This window comes from Mobula birostris, chromosome 10 (assembly GCF_030028105.1).
Source record: "Mobula birostris isolate sMobBir1 chromosome 10, sMobBir1.hap1, whole genome shotgun sequence".
NCBI classification, from domain to species: domain Eukaryota; kingdom Metazoa; phylum Chordata; class Chondrichthyes; order Myliobatiformes; family Myliobatidae; genus Mobula; species Mobula birostris.
This window is the reverse complement of record NC_092379.1, coordinates 67,086,762-67,109,801: the sequence shown is the minus strand read 5'-3', so window position 1 is coordinate 67,109,801 and position 23,040 is coordinate 67,086,762. Positions and strand designations below refer to the sequence as shown.

The window sequence follows — 23,040 nt, the reverse complement described above, 5'->3', positions numbered from 1 at the left end:
ATATATCTTTTTATTCAGCTCTGGTTTCTGTACTTGCAGTGGTATATGAGGTGAACAATCTATAGAGTAAAAGAGAGATGGGGCCTTTGACCCACCTACTCCACACTGATTGTCAACCACCCATTCACACTAATCTTGCCCAAGCTCATAATTCATTGTCTTTGCATTCCCATCATCTTTCCCAAGACTTTACAATGGCCAGTTACCTCACTAACTTGCACATCCTTGTGATGTGGGAGAAGATGAGGACACCTGGGGAAATTGGCAAGTTCATGGGAAGAAGCTGCATACTGCACATACCCGAGGTTGGGATTGAACACGCCTCTCGGGAACTGTGATGCAGAAGCTCCACTGCTGTGGCCACCCATGGTTTTGGAAAGCCTTTGACTTTGTACCTTTTACCCATGAACTAGGGTTTGCTGTTAGCAGATGCTGGGATGTGCATGTCCTTTGTCCTTAACTCTGCACCTCTGTTCTGAGATGGATATGGCAAAGCAGCAGAACTTTGATTATACAAGCCCTTCTATCTGTGCAATGTCTACTCTTTGTACTGATGTCTGTAGTCCTGCATCGTAACACTGATAGACTGATTCATCATTTTTGCCATTTTAAATAAAAAGTCAAAATATAACTTGCAAATTCTGGAAACCTGCAATAAAAACAGAAAGTGTGGGGAACACTCAGCAGGTCGGGCAGCATCTCCAGAGAGAGAAGGAGAGTTATGTTTCAGATAGTGCTACTCTTTCTGGAGAACATAGAACTGTTGCATCATCACCATTTCAAAGCTGCTCAATTTGAATGAGCACTCTTGCATTAGCTGAGAGAGTGAAATGTGCCAATCATCAGCTTTCCCACTTCATGGCTGAACTGATGCAGTGTTGTCCAATGTTGAGGCTGCTCAGTGGCCCCTCCCCAGCTTCCCAAATGCAGACTCCCTAGTACCTGAGACCAGACCAAATCAGACCAAGACAGAACATGAAAGATGCCTAAAACGTATGACCTATTTATTTGTTTCAGTTAGTTTGTTTGTTTGCTGAGTTGAGGTTTACAAATCAATCTATAAATCCCAGCAACTAACATCAAAGTAAATTTATTACTGAAGTACGTACCTGACACCATATATTACTCTGGGATTTTCTTGTGGGCATTCACAGTTAATACAAAGAAACACAGCAGAATCAATGAAAAACCACACACAAAGTTGGACAAACGGCCAGAGTGCAAATGACAACAAATTAAGCAAATACAAAAAGAACAAAATAATAATAATACATAAGTAATATTGAGAGCATGAGTTGTAGACTCCTTGAAAATGATTCTGTAGGTTGTGGAATCAGTTCAGTGTTGGGGTAAGTGAATCTAGCCATGCTGGTTCAGGAACCTAATGGTTAAGGCATAATAACTGTTCATGAGCTCGGTGATATAGGACCCAAGGCACTTGTTACCTCCTTCCTGATGGCAGCAGCAAGAAGAACACATTTCTTGGCTGATCAGGTCTTTAATGCCGATGCTGCTTTCCTGCTATAGTGCTTCTTGCAGATGTGCTCAATGCGGGGGGGGGGGGGGGGGGATGGGCTTCACCTGTGATGGACTGGGCTGTATTCACTACCTTTTGTCCGACTTTCCATTCAAGAGTATTGGTGTTGGAGTACGTAACTCTGCTATAATTAGTCAGTATACCCTCCACCCTGCACCTATAGAAATTTCTCAGAGTTTTAGATGACATGCTGAATTTTCGCTAACCCCTAGGAAAGGAAAGGTGCTGCCATGCCTTCCTTGTAAAATGACGCTTACGAGCGAGACCCAGAACCAATTCTTTGAAATGGTAACACGGCGTAATTCAAAGTTGCTGACCCTCTCCAACTCTGATCCCCCGATGAGGACTGGCTCGTGAACCTCCAGTTTCCTCCTCCTGCAGTCAATAATCAATTATTTGGCTTTGCTGATGTTGAGAGCGAGGTCGTTGTTGTGGCACCAGTCAGCCAGGTTTTCAATCCCACTCCTATATACTGATTCCTCACCACCTTTGATTTGGCCAATGATAGCAGTGTTGACAGCAAACTTAAATAAGCTGTACTTGGCCTCATGTCATACGTATAAAGTTGGTAGAGCAGGGGACTTTGCTGCATCTGTGCTGATGATGATTGCGGAAGAGATATTGTTCCCAATCTGAACAGAAAATCCAAAATAAAAACGAAGTGTGGAGAACACTCAGCAGGTCAGGCAGCGTCTGCAGAGAGAGATGGAGAGTTATGTTTCAGATAAAGCTACTGTTTCTGAATGACATTCCATTCGATTCTATTTCTGGTATTCCCACATCTCACTTTAAAGAATCTTTATCTTGTTGTTCATCCTCTTGTTATTTATTTATATTTACATTTGCACAGCTGTTCATTGATCCTGTTTATAGTTACTGTTTTATAGATTTGCTGAGTATGTCCACAGGAAAAAGAATCTCAGGGTTGTATGTGCTGAGATGTATGTACATAAATTTTACTTTAAACTTTGAACTGACTGAGGTCAGCACGTGAGGAAATCATGGATCTAATTACATAAGGAGGTGTTGAGGCCTAGGCCTTGGAACTTATTGATTAGGTTTGAAGCGATGATAGTGTTGAATACTGATCTGTAGTCAATGAAGACCATCCTGATGTATGCACCTTCACTGTCCAGATGTTCCAGGACTGAGTGAAGAGGCAATGAAATGGCATCTGCTGTTGACCTGTTGTGACGGTAGACAAATTGGAGCATGTGCTAGAATCAAGAACAATGTCAGATAGAAATACAGCAGAGAAACAGGCCCTTTGATCCATCACATCCCTTCTGAGTGTCAAAAGTTCATTGTCATTAGTCCTATTTACCGGCACTTGGCCTATAGCTTTCTATTCCTTGGCAATACAAGTGCTTGTGTGCCTTCTTCTTAAATGCTAGGAGAGTTTCTGCATCCACCACCTACCAGGATATGTGTTCCACATTGCAACCATCCTCTGTTATTTCAAAAATTATTTTTTTTATAAAAAATCATATATACAAGATAAACAGCGCATGGCTTTCTTTACATTTGTGGTGTTGTCAAATCTATGTATGAGCAGTGTTTTCAAGTTAATACTTTCTACATACAAAGCAAGATGCCATTCCTTGGGTGTTGGCAGGGTTATTACACAGAGACTGCAGCCATTTGTATGGAGGGAGGGGAGACGAAATCCTCGTCAGACTGACGCTGGGCCTCTTTCGCTCTTGCCCTAAACCTGTGCCTGATACAGTTTGTGTTGAAGTTCAGGTTGATAAATCTACCTGTGGGTTCTATGATAAGTTGATGTTTTAGTGGGAGAGTAAGCAAGAGATATTATTCCTGATTGGTAATCAAATCTAATTTCTGATATTTGCATTTTTTTGTAGGTGACAATAACACCGTCGTCACAAACTTTACCTGCTTTTACTACAACTTTGAATATGTAAATTGTACTTGGACTCCTGGAAGCATGGCACCTCCTGACACGATCTATACCTTCCATTACTGGTAATTGATTGTTGAGTCACTTAATCTGCTGTATGCGTTGTGTATATCGGAACTAAACATGCCTTATAATCTTGCAGGCAAAAAAAGATGGACACTATTCAGAACTGCACCGAATACATGTTGGAAAACAGCAAGCATGTAGGTTGCCGAATTTCAAGTAACCAGTTCAGTGACAAGAAGGATTTGAATATTCAAGTTTCAGGAAGAAGTGCCACTGCAAAGATAAAACCCTTCTTCTACAAACTGGAATGCCTTGCCTTTGGTATGTCACCAATTCCATGCTATTGACACCAGTCTTAACAAGTTATGGCTGATTCCATTTGTGAAAGCTGGAATGTGACCAGGGAATATTTGTGATTGGATTTCTATTTGCAAGCTAAGGCTTCTTCACCAGCAGTAATGCACAGTACTGCTCCTTGAACAGGTTTTGCACCCTAGTTATTGAAAGTAACCTACAGGTTAGACAGCAACACACACAAAATGCTGGTAGAACGCAGCAGGCCAGGCAGCACCTATAGGAAGAAGTACAGTCGATGTCTCGGGTCGAGACCCTTCGTCAGGACTAACGGAAAAAAGAGATAGTAAGAGATTTGAGAGGCGGAGGGGGAGACCTGAAATGATAGCAGAAGACAGGATGGGGAGGGATGGAGCTAAGAGCTGGGAAGTTGATTGGGTGAATGAACAGGGGCTGGCCTGAGGTCCAGTCTGCTCCAATTCATAAGTAAATGAAAGTTGAGCTGATTGAGTTAAAAGTGTTTGATTTTTTTTTGAAATAAAATTAAGTTAGTCAAAATAGTGCTGCAACAGTTAGTATCTCAGCACCAGATGTGCAGGTTCAATGCCAACCTCTGGCACTGTCCCTCTCTGGAATTTTCATGTGGACTTTCCCTGGGTGCTCTAGTTTCATCCTCATGACCTACTAATGAGCTAATTAACTGCTGTAAATTGCCCCTCTAGTTAGGTTAATGGCAAAAAACTGCAAAAATGGGGAGTTGGTGGGCAATTGTGTGAAGGAATAAAATGCATGTGTACAGGGAAATAAGGGTGGGATGGAATCTGTAAGCTTCTCTGCTGATTGGCCTCACTCTGGAGGTAGAAGTCAGAATCCATTCTCTTTTCACTTGTGCTGCTTTGTCAAAGGAGAATAGGTTCTCATGAAACACCAAAGTGACTTTCTGTTGCATTATGCAGGGACAATGCAGTTTCTGGAAGCAATGTACTAGTATACAATCCAAACAAGAAAAACATACAAATTACAATTTTTTACACAATCTCTGTTGGGTGTGTCCTCCCGCTCTGCATTTTGCTGCCCTTGCATTCTTACTGTCTAACTGATTCTTGTTTACAGTTTATCCCTGCGGTCACACCATCAGAGAAATTCTCCTCACCCCACCCTTCTTTTGTCTCCTTTGATCTGAAAATCCTTTCTGTTTCTGGAGTTTCCTTCCAAATGTGCAGCCTGAGCCTGTGTAGCATTTTCTGGTTTTGCTCTGCTGCAACAGGGGAAGGGTTTAATGCTGCACAAACATTAATCTGTCTGCCTTTAAATCTCTCTGATCTTGGCAATTATTTTATGTCAATATTTAATGCAGGAAATTAGCAGTCACTGTTATTGCTGAACTTCCCCAAATTGCTAACATCACGCTAACAGATAACAATTGGTGCACAGGAAACTGCAGGATAAATTCGAGATAAAACTGTTGGACACTTTTGGTAGGTCACAACACAGTCTCTGCACCCTGCTCTTTTGAAACCTCACATACAGCTGCAGGGATTTTATATTTTGTTTAGATCTAGTAGGTGTGATGTGGAGAGATACAGTACAGAAATAGGCTCTTCTGCATACGGTACATTTCTATAGCCATTCTGTACCTAACACATGTTATTCTCATCAAATTGCACACCCCCACCCAGATTCTACCCCTCATCTACATACAATGGGGCAAGTAGTAGCAGCCGATTAATCTGCCAACCCACATGTGGAAAAGAACATTGTTCAGTTACTGGAAGAACAAGTAAACTTTACCCAGACAGCACCCAAAGCCAGGATTGAATACATTGGTGGTGTGTCACCAAGTCACTGGAGGTGTGAGACAGGGCTCTACCAGCTATAGCACTGTTGCCTTTTGCTCCTTCTCTTTGTTTTGTCTTAAGGTATTAATTTTGAATTCCTCATTATTATTGCCTTCTTGGTTCCTATTGTGTAGGCAAGTACAAAAACTTTTACACAGATTATCTTTAGTCTACAAAGAACAGCTTCATCCTCAGTTTTGTTGCTGTAACTGTAGTTCCACATCTCAAGTCCTCATGGTCTTCTGCAAATGTGTTCAGAATTGAACATGATTCTGGAGAGAGGGTTAAACTGACATTACATACAGGAGTAGGAAGACTTCCTTTCGTACTTTGTATCTCTTTATAAAACTCTATGTCCCATTTCCTTAATGCGCTGCTACCTTCAAAACCTACTTCTTGCTTGCTTTAAGTAAATGATATAGAAACATAGAAACATAGAAAATAGGTGCAGGAGTAGGCCATTCAACCCTTCGAGCCTGCACCGCCATTTATTATGATCATGGCTGATCATCCAACTCAGAACCCCGCCCCAGCCTTCCCTCCATACCCCCTGACCCCCGTAGCCACAAGGGCCATATCTAACTCCCTCTTAAATATAGCCAATGAACTGGCCTCAACTGTTTCCTGTGGCAGAGAATTCCACAGATTCACCACTCTCTGTGTGAAGAAGTTTTTCCTAATCTCGGTCCTAAAAGGCTTCCCCTCTATCCTCAAACTGTGACCCCTCGTTCTGGACTTCCCCAACATCGGGAACAATCTTCCTGCATCTAGCCTGTCCAATCTCTTTAGGATTTTATACGTTTCAATCAGATCCCCCCTCAATCTTCTAAATTCCAACAAGTACAAGCCCAGTTCATCCACTCTTTCTTCATATGAAAGTCCTGCCATCCCAGGAATCAATCTGGTGAACCTTCTTTGTACTCCGTCTATGGCAAGGATGTCTTTCCTCAGATTAGGGGACCAAAACTGCACACAATACTCCAGGTGTGGTCTCACCAAGGCCTTGTACAACTGCAGTAGTACCTCCCTGCTCCTGTACTCGAATCCTCTCGCTATAAATGCCAGCATACCATTCGCCTTTTTCACCGCCTGCTGTACCTGCATGCCCACTTTCAATGACTGGTGTATAATGACACCCAGGTCTCGTTGCACCTCCCCTTTTCCTAATCGGCCACCATTCAGATAATAATCTGTTTTCCTATTTTTGCCCCCAAAGTGGATAACTTCACATTTATCCACATTAAATTGCATCTGCCATGAATTTGCCCACTCACCCAACCTATCCAAGTCACCCTGCATCCTCTTAGCATCCTCCTCACAGCTAACACCGCCACCCAGCTTCGTGTCATCCGCAAACTTGGAGATGCTGCATTTAATTCCCTCATCCAAGTCATTAATATATATTGTAAACAACTGGGGTCCCAGCACTGAGCCTTGTGGTACCCCAATAGTCACCGCCTGCCATTCTGAAAAGGTTCCTGTCTGCTAACCAATTCTCCATCCACATCAATACCTTACCCCAATACCATGTGCTTTAAGTTTGCACACTAATCTCCTGTGTGGAACCTTGTCGAAAGCCTTTTGAAAATCCAAATATACGACATCCACTGGTTCTCCCCTATCCACTCTACTAGTTACATCCTCAAAAAATTCTATGAGATTCGTCAGACATGATTTTCCTTTCACAAATCCATGCTGACTTTGTCCGATGATATCACCGCTTTCCAAATGTGCTGTTATCACATCTTTGATAACTGACTCCAGCAGTTTCCCCACCACCGACGTTAGGCTAACCGGTCTATAATTCCCCGGTTTCCCTCTCCCTCCTATATAGACTCATAGAGCACTACAGCACAGAGAGGCCCTTCAGCCCATCTAGTCCAAGCCAAACTATTTATCTGCCTAGTCCTATCGACCTGCACCCAGACTGTAGCTCTCCATACCCCTCCCCTCCATGTACCTATCCAAATTTTTCCTAAATGATTAAATCAAACCCACATTCACCACTTCCCCGGCAGCTCGTTCCACAGTCCCACACCCTCTGAGTGAATAAGATCCCCCTCATGTTTCCCTTAAACATTTCACCTTTCACCCTTAACCCATCACTTCTGTCTTTCATTTTCTAGTAAAATATACCCTCTTCTGGCTGGATTTTCTTTTTCTAATTACTTTAGTTATTGACTAGTCTGTCTGTGCACTCTTTAATCCTAGTTATTATCTTTGTCATTTTTTTTGTCAATCCTAAATTTGGAGATTGCTTTAACCATTCAGACTTGAAGACACAAATGGTGTGAAAGTGTGAACCTTCCGGTTTTAGCAAACAGACTTTGTTTTGGAATCAAAGTGCATTATCACAGTGGCAAGAAATGGCAGAGCATTGAATTGCAAACGAACGAATCTGGGTATCCCAGTGTGTAATGTGAAAACAGTTCCTGAAAATATAGCAACTAGTTAGGAAGTGTTGATTGCAAGGAGAGTTGAATAAAAATGAAGGGAGATTGCATGTCTCGTTCAGAGCATTAATGAGAGCACATCTGGATTATTGTCTGCAGAATTTGTGTCCTTGTTTAAGGAGAGATGTTAATGCAAGCCTGGAAACAATAGGGTCTTTTAACAGACTCTTAGATGGTACATATAGAACTTAGACAAAAAGAGGGCTATGCTCTCTTGAAATTCTTGGCAGTTTCTAGAGTAGGTTACATGGTCAGCACAACATTGTGGGCCAAAGGGCCTGTAATGTGCTGTAGATTTCTATGTTTTATGTTGATTCAGAGAAAGTATACAGAATTTTAGTGGGAGGATTATAAGGTCTACAGATGTTGAGTGGGTGGGTTGTAGGGTCTACAGAATTTGACTGGGTGGGTTGTCGGGCATACAGGATTTGGGTGGGTTGTCGGACATACAGGATTTGGGTGGGTTGTAAGGCATACAAAATTTGACTGGGTGGGCTGTAAGGTATACAGACTTTGGGTGGGTTGTCGGGCATACAAGATTTGGGTGGGTTATAGACAATAGACAGTAGGTGCAGGAGTAGGCCATTCGGCCCTTCGAGCCAGCACCACCATTCACTGTGATCATGGCTGATCATCCACTATCAGTATCCAGTTCCAGCCCTATCCCCATAACCTTTGATTCCGCTATCCTTAAGAGCTCTATCCATCTCTTTTTTTGAAAGCATCCAGAGACTTGGCTTCCACAGCCTTCTGGGGCAGAGCATTCCATATATCCACCACTCTCTGGGTGAAAAAGTTTTTCCTCAACTCCGTTCTAAATGGCCTACCCCTTATTTTTAAACTGTGGCCTCTGGTTCTGGACTCACCCATCAGCGGGAACATGCTTCCTGCCTGCAGCGTGTCCAATCCCTTAATAATCTTCTATGTTTCAATACGATCCCCTCTCAGCCTTCTAAATTCCAGAGTATACAAGCCCAGTCGCTCCAATCTTTCAACATATGACAGTCCTGCCATCCTGGGAATTAACTGTGTGAACCTATGCTGCACTCCCTCAATAGCAAGAATGTCTTTCCTCAAACTTGGAGACCAAATCTGCACACAGTACTCCAGGTGTGGTCTCACCAGGGCCCTGTACAGCTGCAGAAGGACCTCTTTGCTCTTATACTCAATTCCCCTTGTTATGAAGGCCAGCATGCCATTAGCTTTCTTCACTGCCTGCTGTACTTGCATGCTTGTTTTCAGTGACTGATGTACAAGAACATCTAGATCTCGTTGTGCTTCCCCTTTTCCTAACTTGACTCCATTTAGATAATAATCTGCCTTCCTGTTCTTGCCACCAAAGTGGATAACCTCACATTTATCCACATTAAACTGTATCTGCCATGCATCTGCCCAATCACCCAGGGTTGTCGGGCATACAGGATTTGGGTGGGTTGTCGGGCATACAGATGTTGACTGGGTGGGTTGTCGGGCATACAGGATTTGGGTGGGTTGTCGGGCATACAGGATTTGGGTGGGTTGTCGGGCATACAGATGTTGAATGGGTGGGTTGTCGGGCATACAGGATTTGGGTGGGTTGTCGGGCATACAGGATTTGGGTGGGTTGTTGGGCATACAGATGTTGAATGGGTGGGTTGTCAGGCATACAGATGTTGAATGGGTGGGTTGTCGGGCATACAGATGTTGAATGGGTGGGTTGGGGCATACAGGATTTGGGTGGGTTGTCGGGCATACAGATGTTGAATGGGTGGGTTGTCGGGCATACAGATGTTGAATGGGTGGGTTGTCGGGCATACAGGATTTGGGTGGGTTGTCGGGCATACAGATGTTGAATGGGTGGGTTGTCAGGCATACAGATGTTGAATGGGTGGGTTGTCGGGCATACAGATGTTGAATGGGTGGGTTGTCGGGCATACAGATGTTGAATGGGTGGGTTGTAAGGGCTGGGCATGTATGTGCTTGAGAGTGAACTTGATTGAAACAAGTCAGATACCAAGGAAACCTGACAGGGTGGTTGGAGAGATAATGCCTCCCGTTGCATGAGAATCTGGAACTCGGGATCACATTTTTAAAATAAAGATTTCTCATTAAGAAAGAAATGAGGCAAAATTTGTCTCCTGTTCCTTGAAAGTCAGTGGAAACAGAGAATCTGGTTGTTTTAAGACTACTGGTTTGTTGACATTTGGTAAGAAAGGAGCAAAATGTTTCAGTGGGTAGACGGGAGTGCAGATTTAAGATTACAATCAGATCAGAGCCATTCTAAGTAAATCGTGCCATCGGTTCAATGTGGTGAGTGGCCTAATCCTGAATCTTGTTTTGGTTTTTTTTTCAGATCATAATCAGAAGTTTGCTAGATACTGTAAACTATCGTGTTTTCAATGGTCAACTCCAATCACTCAGCGCACTTCTGTTACCTGTCCTTTCGCGCAGTGGTGGTTCCTTGTTCGTCCTGCTCTTTTTATCCCGCATGCTGAGTCTCCTGCACATTGATTTTGTGTCTTTTTTTCTTAAAAATGAACTTTGCAAAGGAACACTACTAACTCAGTTCATCCATATGGCAACAGTACGCACTCTGCTACCTAACCACAAATCTCAGGGATGTTACTAACAAGGCTGTAAATGGAAACAGTAAAATTCCACGAAACAAAGTGAGCTGCTGAATTTATAACAACACACAAAAAAAATGCTGGTGAACGCAGCAGGCTAGGCAGCATCTCTAGGAAGAGGTACAGTCAACGTTTCAGGCCGAGACCCTTCGTCAGGACTAACTGAAAGAAGAGCTAGTAAGAGATTTGAAAGTGGGGGGGGAGGGGGAGTTCCAAAATGATAGAAGACAGGAGGGGGAGGGATGGAGCTAAGAGCTGAAAAGTTGATTGGCAAAAGGGGTACGAGGCTGGGGAAGGGAGAGGATCAGGGGACGGGAGGCCTACGGAGAAAGAATGGCGGCGTGGGGGGGAAACCCAGAGGATGGGCAAGGAGTTATAGTGAGAGGGACAGAGGGAGAAAAAGGGGGGAAAAAGGAAGAAATAAATAAGGGATGGGGTACGAAGGGGAGGTGGGGCATTAACAGAAGTTAGAGAAGTCAATGTTCATGCCATCAGGTTGGAGGCTACCCAGACGGAATATAAGGTGTTGTTCCTCCAACCTGAGTGTGGCTTCATCTTGACAGTAGAGGAGGCCGCGGATGGACATATCAGAATGGGAATGGGACGTGGAATTAAAATGTGTGGCCACTAGGAGATCCTGCTTTCTCTGGCAGACAGAGTGTAGGTGTTCAGCGAAACGGTCTCCCAGCCTGCGTCGGGTCTTGCCAATATATAGAAGGCCACATTGGGAGACCCGATGCAGGCTGGGAAACTGTTTCAGGACTAACTTCCTGACGAAGGGTCTTGGCACGAAATGTTGACTGTACCTCTTCCTATAGATTCTGCCTGGCCTGCTGCATTCACCAGCATTTTTTGTGTGTGTTGCTTGAATTTCCAGCATCTGCAGATTTCCTCGTGTTTGCTGAATTTATAAACTATTTTAGTGATGTTAAATCAGGAATAAATATTGGTCAGGATTGACTGGAATTGCCCTGATTTTCAAATAATTATTCAGGGTATTTACATCTTTCCAATTACTGATAATGCAGCTCGGAGGCCATGTACCCTTTAGATTCAGGGGAGATAACCCATCTGTTCTTATTCTCCCATCTCCTTATTTCTCTCTTTCATTATTCTCATGTTTTAATTCTTTTGCCACTTACCTATGCAGGGGACAATTTGCAGCAACCAGTAAGTCTTTGGGATGTGGAGTATCTTAGGGTGCCCACAGGCTCACAAGAAGAGCATGCAAACTCCACACATACGTAGCTACCTAGAGGCTGGGATCAAACCTGGGTCTCGGGAGGAGTGAAATTGCAGCTCTGCCAGCTGCACTACCCAGTGATGTTGTCACTCACTTAACCTAAAATCGTTCTTGATGGGTATGGTAGAAGAATTATTACTGTCGAAGAAAGGAGACAATGTTGTGGTTAAATTTGTGAACTGGTACTCCAGAGGTCTGGATCCACGTTCCCATGATGGCAATTATGGAGCTTAACTTTAGTAGACATCTGCTTTTTTTTTTAAAAGAGGTGATTAGTCATAATAATGAACACCATCCCCTTGGGAAAGGAGATCTGCCTGTTCTGACTTGTGACTTCAAGGTCACAGCAGTGTGGTTGAATCATAAAGAATATCTCAAATTCTAGGGCTTCTCAGGAAAGGGCAAAAATGACTAATCTTGCCATCAAAGACTACCATTCTGAAAGATTAACAAATTAAAGGTGATATATTCAGAATGTTCAAGTTTGACTGGGTAGATTGAGAATTGTGAAGAAGTCCTTATAAAGAAAGGAAATAAATTACCAATGCTAAAAGGAACCATGAAGTTGCTAGGTTACCGTGAAACCCAACAAACTACAGTATATCATTCCCTTTATTGATTGTGAGACCCGACCATTGGCAGATCTGACCTATGTGTGCCTATCTTCCCTCTGTGCTTTTTCTGAAGTGCAACTATTATGATGGAGATGGTCTCTGGGAAAATTGGCTATCACCAGTAATGTGACATCAGTTAAGATTCAATGAAGCGAACTTCGGAAAGCCAAGACCTCCAGTATCCCTGACGATGACATCTGCAAAATTGACATTTCGCTGCATCTTCTTACAGACTGTTAGGAAAATGGAGTTGTAGCTGATGTCTTTAGATCATACAGATGATAGATAGGAACTGCAGGAGGCAAATTTCTGTCAGGAGAGGGGAGGGATTTGCACTTTATGCAAGATAATCCTGTGGCAGTTCCCTTTAATAACAAGTGTACTGCTTTGGATACTATTGGGGAGGAGTGGGCAACCTACCAGTGGAAAACCACAATGACCAACTCTGGAACTGAGCCTGCCTCTGTGGCTCAGAAGGGAGGTGGGAAAAAGAGCAGAGCGTTAGTGATATGGGATTTACTGGTTAGAGGAACAGATAGGTGATTCTGTGGACAAGAATATAAGATTCCCAGATAATGTGTTGCCTCCCAGGTGCCAGGGTGAGAGAGATCTCAGATTGAGTCCATAGCATTCTAAAGGGAGAGGGTGAGCAGCCAGAGGCCATGGTCCACATCATTACCCATGTCAAAGGCAGGAAGGGTGACGAATTCCTGCAAGGTGAATTCCGTGATTTAAGTACTAACTTAAACAGGATCTGTCATCTTAGGATTGCTACCTGTACCATATGCTAGTGATGCCAGAAATGGGAAGCTATTACAGTTTAACACGTCGCTAAGGAGGTGGTGCATAATGGAGGGCTTCAGATTTTTGGAGCATTGGGCTCACTTTCAGGGAAGATGGGACCAGACAGAACGGTTTGCATCTGAGCTCGAGGGGACCTTGTGCTTCTCTGGAGGGTTTAAACTAGAGTTGCAAGGGGTTGGGAAGCAGGGTGTCAGGGCAGCTAGTGGAGAGGTTGTGGGGAAAATGGATGTCAAGCCTATTAACAAAGACAGGAACTAAATGTTGAGCAGGGTAGGAAATATATCCTGAGGTGCATCAGTTTCAATACAATGTGTCAGTATTATATTTAGGGCAGATGAGCTTAGAGCATGGATCAACATGTAGAATTAAGACCTTGTAGTCATTAGTGAGACTTGACTGCAGGAGGAGTAGGAGAGGCAGTTTGATGTTCCTCGGTTCTGTTGCTTTGGACGTGGTAGAGAGGAGGGGTGGCATTATCAGGAATAATGGGACTAAGGCTATATAGGTGGAACTGAGGAAAAGAAAGGGATATTGATAGGATTATGTCATAGAACAGCCAATGGGCAGCAGGATTTAGAAGATCACATTTGGAAAAAGTTAGCAGGCAATTGGAGTAAAAATAAGGTTGTGATGGTAAGAATGAAAGAGTACAGAGAAAACTTACCAGAACTTTGTCAGGACTTAAGAACCTGGGTCGTAGAGGAAAAGTTGAATCTGTTAGGACTTTATTCCCTGGAGCATAGCAGGAAGAGGGGAGATCAGATAGGCAAATTATGAAGGGTATAGATAGGATAAATGCAAGGATGCTTTTTCCATTGATGTTGGATAAGGCTAGAGCTAGAGATCCTAGGTTAAGGGTAAAAGGTGGAATATTTAAGGGGAACCTGATGGAGATCTTCAATCAGAGATTGTGGAATGAGGTGCTAGTGGAAGTGGTGGATGCAGGTTTGGTTGCAACATTTAAGAAATGTTTGAATAAACATATGGGTGGGGGGGGGGATATGGAGTGCAATTCGATGGGACTAGGCAGAGTGACAGTTTGGGATGGACTAGATAGCCCAAGGGGCCTGTTTCTGCACTGTAGTGCTCTACGACTATTGCGTGTCATTTCTAACTCTTGGTCTAACATTGTGATGTGGAATGTAATTTCGATTTGTACAGATTTTGAAGTGAAGCTGAGGAAAACAATCCCCCAAAAGTCCCTGATGGAAAAATACTAATTCTGACCTTGCTTAATCAATAGCCCAACTTTTAGGGCTCTGCCTGCAGTAGCATTACAGCATGCTTTGCTTTACCGGGAAACAATGCAATTGATGATGTCACAATATTTTATTTTCTTGAAGTGAAACTGCAACCACCTGTGGTGAACAATGTGTCAAAGATTCATGAAAGGATTTATTTGAACTGGGAGATCCCTGAGAGTTGGAACAGACGATGTTTGGAGTATGCAGTAAGAGTTAAGAGCAGCAAAGCGAGTTCCTGGAGAACCTATACGGTGAGTAATGGATTGATAAAGTGTGTTAAAGAAACAGCTTTAACAAACTGTTAAATGCGACATTTTACTTACTATACTTATTGAGATACAACATAGATAGGCCCTTCTGGTTCTTTGAGCTGTGCCTTCCAGCAAAACCCCTAATTTAACCCCAGCCAAATCACAGGACACAATATACAATGACCAATTAACCTACCAGCCGGTCATCTTTGGACTGTGGGAGGAAACCAGAGCACCTGGAGGAATCCCACATGGTTACAGGGAGAATGTACTAACTCCTTACAGACAGTAGAGGGAATTGAACCTGGGTCGCCTGTACTTATAGATTTGGAGATATGTGATGAGTGAGCAAGCTGGACTGGGATTCATTCAGAATGAAATATCATGGGTTAAAGAAATGGCAAGAGATCAAGTAACAAGAAAATACAAATCAGGTGCAGGAGTGCACCATTCAGCCTCAAAGTCAAAGGTTATTGTCATATGCAGAAGTACATTCATGCAGAGGTACAATGAAAAACTTGCAGCAGCATCATATAAGAAGCATTTGCAGGAAAAATGCACTTATGACAAAAAAAATACCAAAGTCCATTTTAGTGCAAGGTGGTCATAATGCTATTAAACTTTAGTGATCAGTATTGTGCCATTTGGTTAACTAACAGAATAGATGAAGGGAGTAGTTGTTCTTGAAAATGATAGTGTGCAACTTCAGGTAATGGTAGTGTGGCGCCTTCTGCCCTCTGACAGCAGTGAGTAAATGGCGTGGGCCAAGTGGTGGGGATCTGTGGACGTTGCCGCCTGGAGACGGTGCCTTGCCTCCTGTCCATACTACGGTAACCATGAAGTATTGAGCTGAGTCATGACTCTCTGCAACTTCTTGCATTCCTACACATTTGAATTGCTGTGAAACAGACCACGATACAGAATTTTGTTACTGCTTTTGGTGATGAGCCGGACCTCCTCATCGAATATATTAACGTCCAGGAATTTAAAACTTATGACTATCTTGAGCCAGCTGTGTCACTCAGCAAGCTGCGGGGTAATCTGCTGCCTCTTTTACGTTTCCCTGAACAATCTCAGTACCCCTTTATTCTCTTCTTTAATAGCAGAAATGTATCCATTTAGTCTGAATGAACCTACGCCTGACCTTTCTCAGCCCTTCATTGTGAAGAATGTGAAGATTTACTATACTGTGAGTGAAGATCATAAGATATAGGAGCAGAATTAAGCCATTTGGCCCATCAAGTCTGTTCCACCACTTCATCATGCCTATCCATATCCCTCTCAGCCGAATCTCCTGCCTTCTCCCCGTATCCTTTCATGCCCTGAGCAATCAGGAATCTATCTACCTCTACCTTAAACATACCCAATGACTTGGCCTCCACGGCTGTTTGTGCAATGAATTCCACTGATTCACCACTCTCTGGGAAAAGAAACCCCTCATCATTTTCATTCAAGATGCGCATCACTTTATTCTGAGGCTGTGTCCTCTGGTCTTGGATCCCGTTCCCCCCCCCACCACCACAGGAAGCATCCTCTCCATATCCACTCTATTGAGACCTTTCAACATTCAATAGGTTTCAATGAATCCCCCCTCATTCTTCTGAGTTCAAATGAGTACAGGCCCAGAGTTATAAAATGTTCGTCATGTGAGAAGCCTTTCAATCTGGAATCATTCATGTGAACCTGCTTTGAACCCTCTCCAATGTCAGCACACCCTTTCTTAGATAAGAGGCCCAGAACTGCTCAGAATACTCCAGATGAGGCCTCAGCAGTGCTTTATAAAACGTCATTGCTTTTATGTTTTAGTCTTCTAGAAATGAATGCTAACATTGCATTTGCCTTCCGTACCACTGATTCAACCTGCCAGTTAGCCTTCAGGGAATCCTGCACGAGGACTCCCAAGTCCTTTTGTATCTCAGATTTTTGAATTTTCCTCCATTTAGAAAGTGGTCTTCTCTTTTATTTCTTCTACCGAAATGCATGACCAGATGCTTCCCACTGTATTCTATCTTCCCTTCGTTGCCCATTTCCTAATTTGTCCAAGTCCTCATGTAGCTTGTCTGCTTCCTCAACACTACCTGCCCCTCCACCTATCATCATATCATCCAACAATACTCCTTTGTCTGCCTTGCTTGTTATTTCTTGAAATGATCCTAACAGATTTGTCAGGCAATATTTTCCCTTAAGGAAACCTTGCTGACGTTGTCCTATTTTATCATGAGCCTCCAAGTACCCTAACACCAGATCCTTAACAATCAACTCCAAAATCTTCCCAACCACTGAGGACAGACTAATGGGTCTTCTGCCTGCCTATCCCTTCTTGAAGAGTGGAGTGACATTTGCAATTTTCCAGTCCTCAAGAACCATGCCAAAATTTATTGATTCTTGAAAGATCATTACAAATACCTCCACAATCTTTTCAGCAACCTCTTTCAGAATGCTAGGATGTAGACCATCTGGTCCAGGTGATTTATCTACCTTCAGACCTTTAATTTTCCCAAGCACCTCCTCCCTAGTCATGGCAACTTTACTCACATCTTGCCCCTGACTCTCCCGAAATTCCGGCATACTGCTAGTGTCTTCCACAGTGAAGGCTCATGCAAAATACTCATTCAGTTCATCTGCCATTTCCTTGTTCTCCATCACTATCTCTCCACTCCAGCATCATTTTTACAGCAGTCTGATACCCACTTTCACCTCTCTTTTACACTTCATATATCTGCAAAAACTTCTGCTATCCTCCTTAATATTATTGGTTAGCTTACCTTCGTATTCCATCTTTTTCTTCTTTATGACTTTATTAGTTGCCTTCTGTTGGTTTTTAAAAGCTTCCAATACTCTAACTTCCCATTAACTTTTCCTCTATTATATGCCCTCTCTTTGGCTTTCTGTGCTGGGCTTTGAATCCTCTTGTCAGCCGTGGTTGCATCATCTTGCCTCTAGAATACTACTACTTTCTTGGGATGTATCTATCCTGTGCCTTCTGAATTGCTCCCAGAAACAGCTCATCTCTCATGCCTCTGTAATTCTCTTTACTCCACTGTAACAGAGATACATCTGACTTTAGCCTCTCTTTCTCAAATTGCAGGGTGAATTTCATCATATTATGATCACTTTCCTCAGGGTTGCTCTACTTAATGCTCTCTAATCAACTCCAGTTCATTGCATAACATCCGATCCAGAATAGCTGATCCCCTAGTGGACCACCTACGAGCTGCTCGAAAAAGCCATCTCATAGGCATTCTTAAAATTCCCCCTCCTGAAATCCAGCACCAACCTGATTTTCCCAATCTACCTGCATACTGAAATCCCCTATGACAATTGTACCATTGCCTGCTTTAATTTGTAAACCACATCTTTGCTACTGACCCATCAGGATCTCTTTTTCCCTTGCAGTTCCTTAGCTCTATCTACAATGATTCAACAACTTCCAACACTTTGTCACCTTTTTCTAATTTCATTTCATTTTTTTTTGTCAACAGAGCCACCCCACCCTCTCTGCCTACCTGCTTGTCCTTCTGATACAATGTGTATCATTGGACGTTAGGCTGCCGGCTGTAATCTTCTTTTAGCCATGACTCAGTGAAGCATACAATGTCATGTATGCCAATCTGTAACTGTCCTATAAGTTCATTCCATAAACTGCGTGCATTCAAATATAACACCTTCAGTCCTGTACTCACTCTTCTTGATTTTGTCTCCCTCTTACACTGCAACCCATCCCATTGACTGCGATTTTGCCCTGTCATCAGCCTCTCCTTGCTCGTAGTCTCAGTACACACTGCCTCTGTGTGAAACCAACTGCCCCTTCCTCAGCGCTATCACCTTATTCCCTTCTCACGTTCTTCCATTTCACTGATCTGTCCCTTAATCCGATTTTATAACCCTGATTCTATTCTCTTCAGTAAGATAAATATCCTTTTTGTACCAGTCTTGAGTCCTGGAAGAATTTTTCAGGTTTCAATAAAATATACCCTCATTTTCTATAAGCTCAATTTGTCATACAGAAAACCCACTATCCCAGGAACCAGCCTGATGAATTCTGGCAGTGAATAGCAATGGATAAAAGGATATAAAACTTCCAATAAAAGGAAGTTTATAGAGCCATAAATTAACATTTATTGGTATTAATTTAGATTAACTGTAAAGCATGGGCTTTACAGTTGTAAAAAACATTCTGAGCATTTCTGGTTACAGTATTAAGAATTCAATTCACTCTCTCCCAATTAATCTTCAACCAGCTAAGAGATGCAAAAAATCTGGTGGAATAGAATTTGAGGAGCCAAAAGGACCCAAGTCCCATTCCTGCACATGCTGCTGTCACTCATACCAAGTCTCAAGTCTTCAAATAATTTCAAAGCTCAAAGTAAATTCATTATCACAAGTATGTACATGTTACCATATGCTACCTTGAGATTTGTTTTAGAACATTTACAGGAAAAAATGCAACAGAATATTATATTTGAAAACAAAACAACTACACATAAAGACTGACAAATAACCAATGTGCAAAAAAAAAAGCAAATTCTCTCTCCTTTTTCTCCCTCTGTCCCTCTCACTATACTCCTCGCCCATCCTCTCGGCTTCCCCCCTCCCCCTTTCTTTCTCCCTAGGCCTTCCGTCCCATGATCCTCTCATATCCCTTTTGCCAATCAATTGTCCAGCTCTTGGCTCCATCCCTCCCCCTCCTGTCATCTCCTATCACTTCGGATCTCCCCCTCCCCCTCCCACTTTCAAATCTCTTGTTATCTCTCAGTTAGTCCTGACGAAGGGTTTTGGCCCAAAACGTCGACTGTACCTCTTTCTATGGATGCTGCCTGGCCTGTTGCATTCACCAGCAATTTTTATGTGTGTTGCTTGAAATTCCAGCATCTGCCGATTTCCTTGTGTTTACGAAATAAAAATAATGTTGGTTACATGAATTGTGGAGTCCTGGAAAGAGAGTCTGTAGGTTTAGAGTAGTGGTGAATTAAAAAAAAACATTCCGACTTGAACCTGTGATTATAGGGTAATTGCTGTTCCTGAAATTGACCTCGTTTTCATTTGTAGGAATTGGTATTGCCGGCTTGCTGCAATTCCTCTTTTATTCGTTCCCTCAAGTTCATGTTCTGCCACCTGGGCAAGATTTATTTTCCTTCAGGCACTGGACAGTGTATTGGAGAAGATGAAATAATTTTATGCCTTCAATATTATTTGTCCCTCTGAATACTAAAATGAAGCTAATCTGTTGTCTTTCAGTCTCTTTTGTTATAACCAGGTCAATGTGTACAAACTTCCCTCACTCTTCAGTTTCTCAGTCGCACTAGTCACTCAGATTGAAGATCTTTCATTCTTTTCCAAAGCGATGTGGTATTGTTATTCAGCATGGAACACAATCCCACTCAGGATTTTAGATGTAGGTGGAACAATGCAATATTATGTAATGGATTTAATTCACTGTTCACCTCAATAATTATTCACTTTGCAAAGAAACATTTTTGAAACAGCTTTAATTTCTTGCTGGATTGTATTTTCTATTGAAGTAACATGATCTACAGAATTTTATTTTTAAGCCTCTCAATTATTACTTGCTTCCAGACCAAAACTCAAGAGAAGAACATCACTGATGCAGATACCAATTCAATTAACGCCATCCAGGTGCGAGTCAAGTACGTTACTTGTGGAAAATCGGGTTTATGGAGTGAATGGAGTGAAGTGCGATATATTGGTAAATCTTTTTCCTTTGATTAAGTAACAAAATGTAGAGTGTGAATTTTCTAAAAATACTGTTTTTTTCTTAAAATGAACTTGGAAACTTGACATGGAGTTAATCTGAAGTAAGCCTCCTGGTTGTTCAGTTAAACAGAAGACCAGTTGATCTGTTTGTTGAAAAATAAATGTTATTACATTTCATTTCTGACCAGCCGGTGGTGTAGTGGCGAGTAGTCTCTGGTTCAAACCTGGCTGTCTCCTTGGAGGCTTTCCATCCCTGCTGGGTTGAGTGTCGAGCTAGCAACTCGGCCTCGTAACAAAACAGACATGCTAAAGAGTTGCCTGCCACCTGATGTAGCACAAGGCAAGGGGAGGAAAAAAAGTTATTATATTTTGTATAATAGTACAGGAATAGGCTGTATGGTCCATAAATTCTACACTGAACCCAATGCCTAATTAAACTGTGCAGAATCCATATCCCTCCATTCCCTGCATACTCTCACACCACTTAAGCACAGTCATATCTGCTTCCAACACCACATCTGGTAGCCTGTTCCAGGCATCCACCACTCTCCGTGTAAACAAATAAACTTAGCTGGAACTTCTTCTTTGAAACTTTACTGCTTAGCTTACATGCATGTCCTGTAATATTTGACATGTTATCCAGCACGTGGGAAGGAGATCCACTGGCTTTCTGGAGCCTAGGACAATAAATAGTCATACTTTATTGATCCCGGGGGAAATACTATGACACAATTGAAGATCAGTCCGTGATAGTGTAAGAAGTGGGTCTGTAGTGTTCTGTTGCTGAACGAGGATTAGGGAATTGCAGGTTGGTTGTTGTAAGAAAGTAGTTTCCCTGAACCTGCTGGTGCGAGACTTCAGGCTTCCATACCTTCTGCCCAATGGTAACAGCGGAAAGAAGGCATGACCTCGATGGTGGGGATCCTTGTTGATGGATGTTGCCGCCCTGAGGCAGCAGTTCCTGTAAATACTACCAGTGCTATTGATGGTGGGGAAGGCTCTGCCATGATGGGTTTGACTATGTCCACAACTCTATAGGCTTTGGGCCTGTGTATTGGAACTTACTGTTCCAAGCCATGATAAAACCAGTCAGGAAACTTTCAAAACAGCACCTGTTGAAGGTTGTATTTGGTGATATGCCAGATCTCTTGAAGGCTTTTCTTGCATTATTCTTTAATGTCTTTGCCATTCTTCAGTGGTGTGGAAGAAACACGTCCAATGTGACAATCATCAATTAAGTTCACTTCCTTACCACTCTGCTGCAGGGTTGGATACACATTGTGGCATCTGAAAGACGGGGACACTGTGATAATGCTTCTGGGTGTCATCTGATTGTGTCATGACGATTTTATTGGCACAAAGCTTATGAGTGTGCCATTTTAAAGAGGGTAAAATTGTCTGTGACTAATAAAGCTATATTCTCCTCAGGAAAGGACACCAAAGAATGGAATTGGAACATTGCTTTACTTATCTTCATCCCTGTACTAGTGGCTGTAATTGCAATCGTCTGCCTCACAAACCTGAAGAAGTAAGAGACTTGTTTGCTCATTTCTGTAATATCCTACTAGAACATATTTGCCAGATTTACAAAGATGAACAATTTGTTTTGAGCCTCTTAGTTACAGTTCCTGTGTTATTGGCTACTCTTAACATCTGACTTGGTTTGTCCAATGGAAACTGCTTCACAGATCTTGTCTCTAGACATTATCAAGGAATCTTGCTAGAACAGAAGTCAATGGTATCAGTTGAAAAACTAATAGAGTCATTGTGTCATACAGCATAGAAACAGGCCCTTCGGCCCAAATAGTCCACCCTGACCAAGATGTCCACCTAAGCTAGCTCCATTTGCCAGCATTTAGCCTACATATTTTCCATCCATGTACCTGTCCAGATATCTTAAAAGTTTTACCGTACCTGTCTCAACCATTTCCACATGTGTACTACCTTTTTAAAACAAAAAAAGTTACGCTCAAGTTCTTCTTAAATCTTTCCATCTCACCCTCTATGCCCTGTAGTTCCTGATTCTCCAATCCTGGGAAAATGGCTGCATAAATTCACCCTATCTATGTCTCTTGTGATTTTATACACTGCTATAATATCAACTCTTGTCTCTTCAGCTAGAAAATAAATTGTTCTAGCCTTGCCTGACTTCTCCCTATGACTCTCACTCCCTTGAATCCTGGCAAATTCTAATAGTAGGAAGCATGCCGAGCGTAGAGGAAAACAGCTGCTTGTCAGAGGTTCACTGTCTCAGCCCAAGGCATCAATGGAGGAGTTTCTCAGAAAAGTGACTCTTTGTCCAGTCTTCTTCAGCTGCTTCATCGATGACCCAGAAATGGAGATGTGCACTCACTGATTCACTCACGTAAATACTTTGGCTACAGAAACTGGGTATCCTACAGCAAGTTACCTGCATCGCAAGCCTTTCAAACAACCAAAAGGCTCAAATGAAGACTGTGATGGACTATTCTCTGCTTATCTAGATCAGTGTGCCCAAATGACTTGACGAAGCTGGAT

The 23,040-nt window shown here is 42.5% G+C and overlaps 1 protein-coding gene across 3 annotated transcripts in view; it reads left to right on the top strand.

Moving 5' to 3' along the window:
• Positions 1-23,040, top strand: part of LOC140204082 (interleukin-13 receptor subunit alpha-1-like) — a 56,151-nt gene that overhangs the window by 20,704 nt on the left and 12,407 nt on the right. For 2 of the 3 annotated variants that reach the window (XM_072270400.1, XM_072270402.1), the window contains exons 4-8: positions 3,400-3,520; positions 3,598-3,782; positions 14,657-14,808; positions 20,386-20,515; positions 21,952-22,051. In XM_072270400.1, the coding sequence (XP_072126501.1) occupies positions 3,400-3,520; positions 3,598-3,782; positions 14,657-14,808; positions 20,386-20,515; positions 21,952-22,051 (688 nt within the window). The remainder of the gene's footprint in view (positions 1-3,399; positions 3,521-3,597; positions 3,783-14,656; positions 14,809-20,385; positions 20,516-21,951; positions 22,052-23,040) is intronic. The other variant, XR_011887518.1, reaches the window with a different exon arrangement.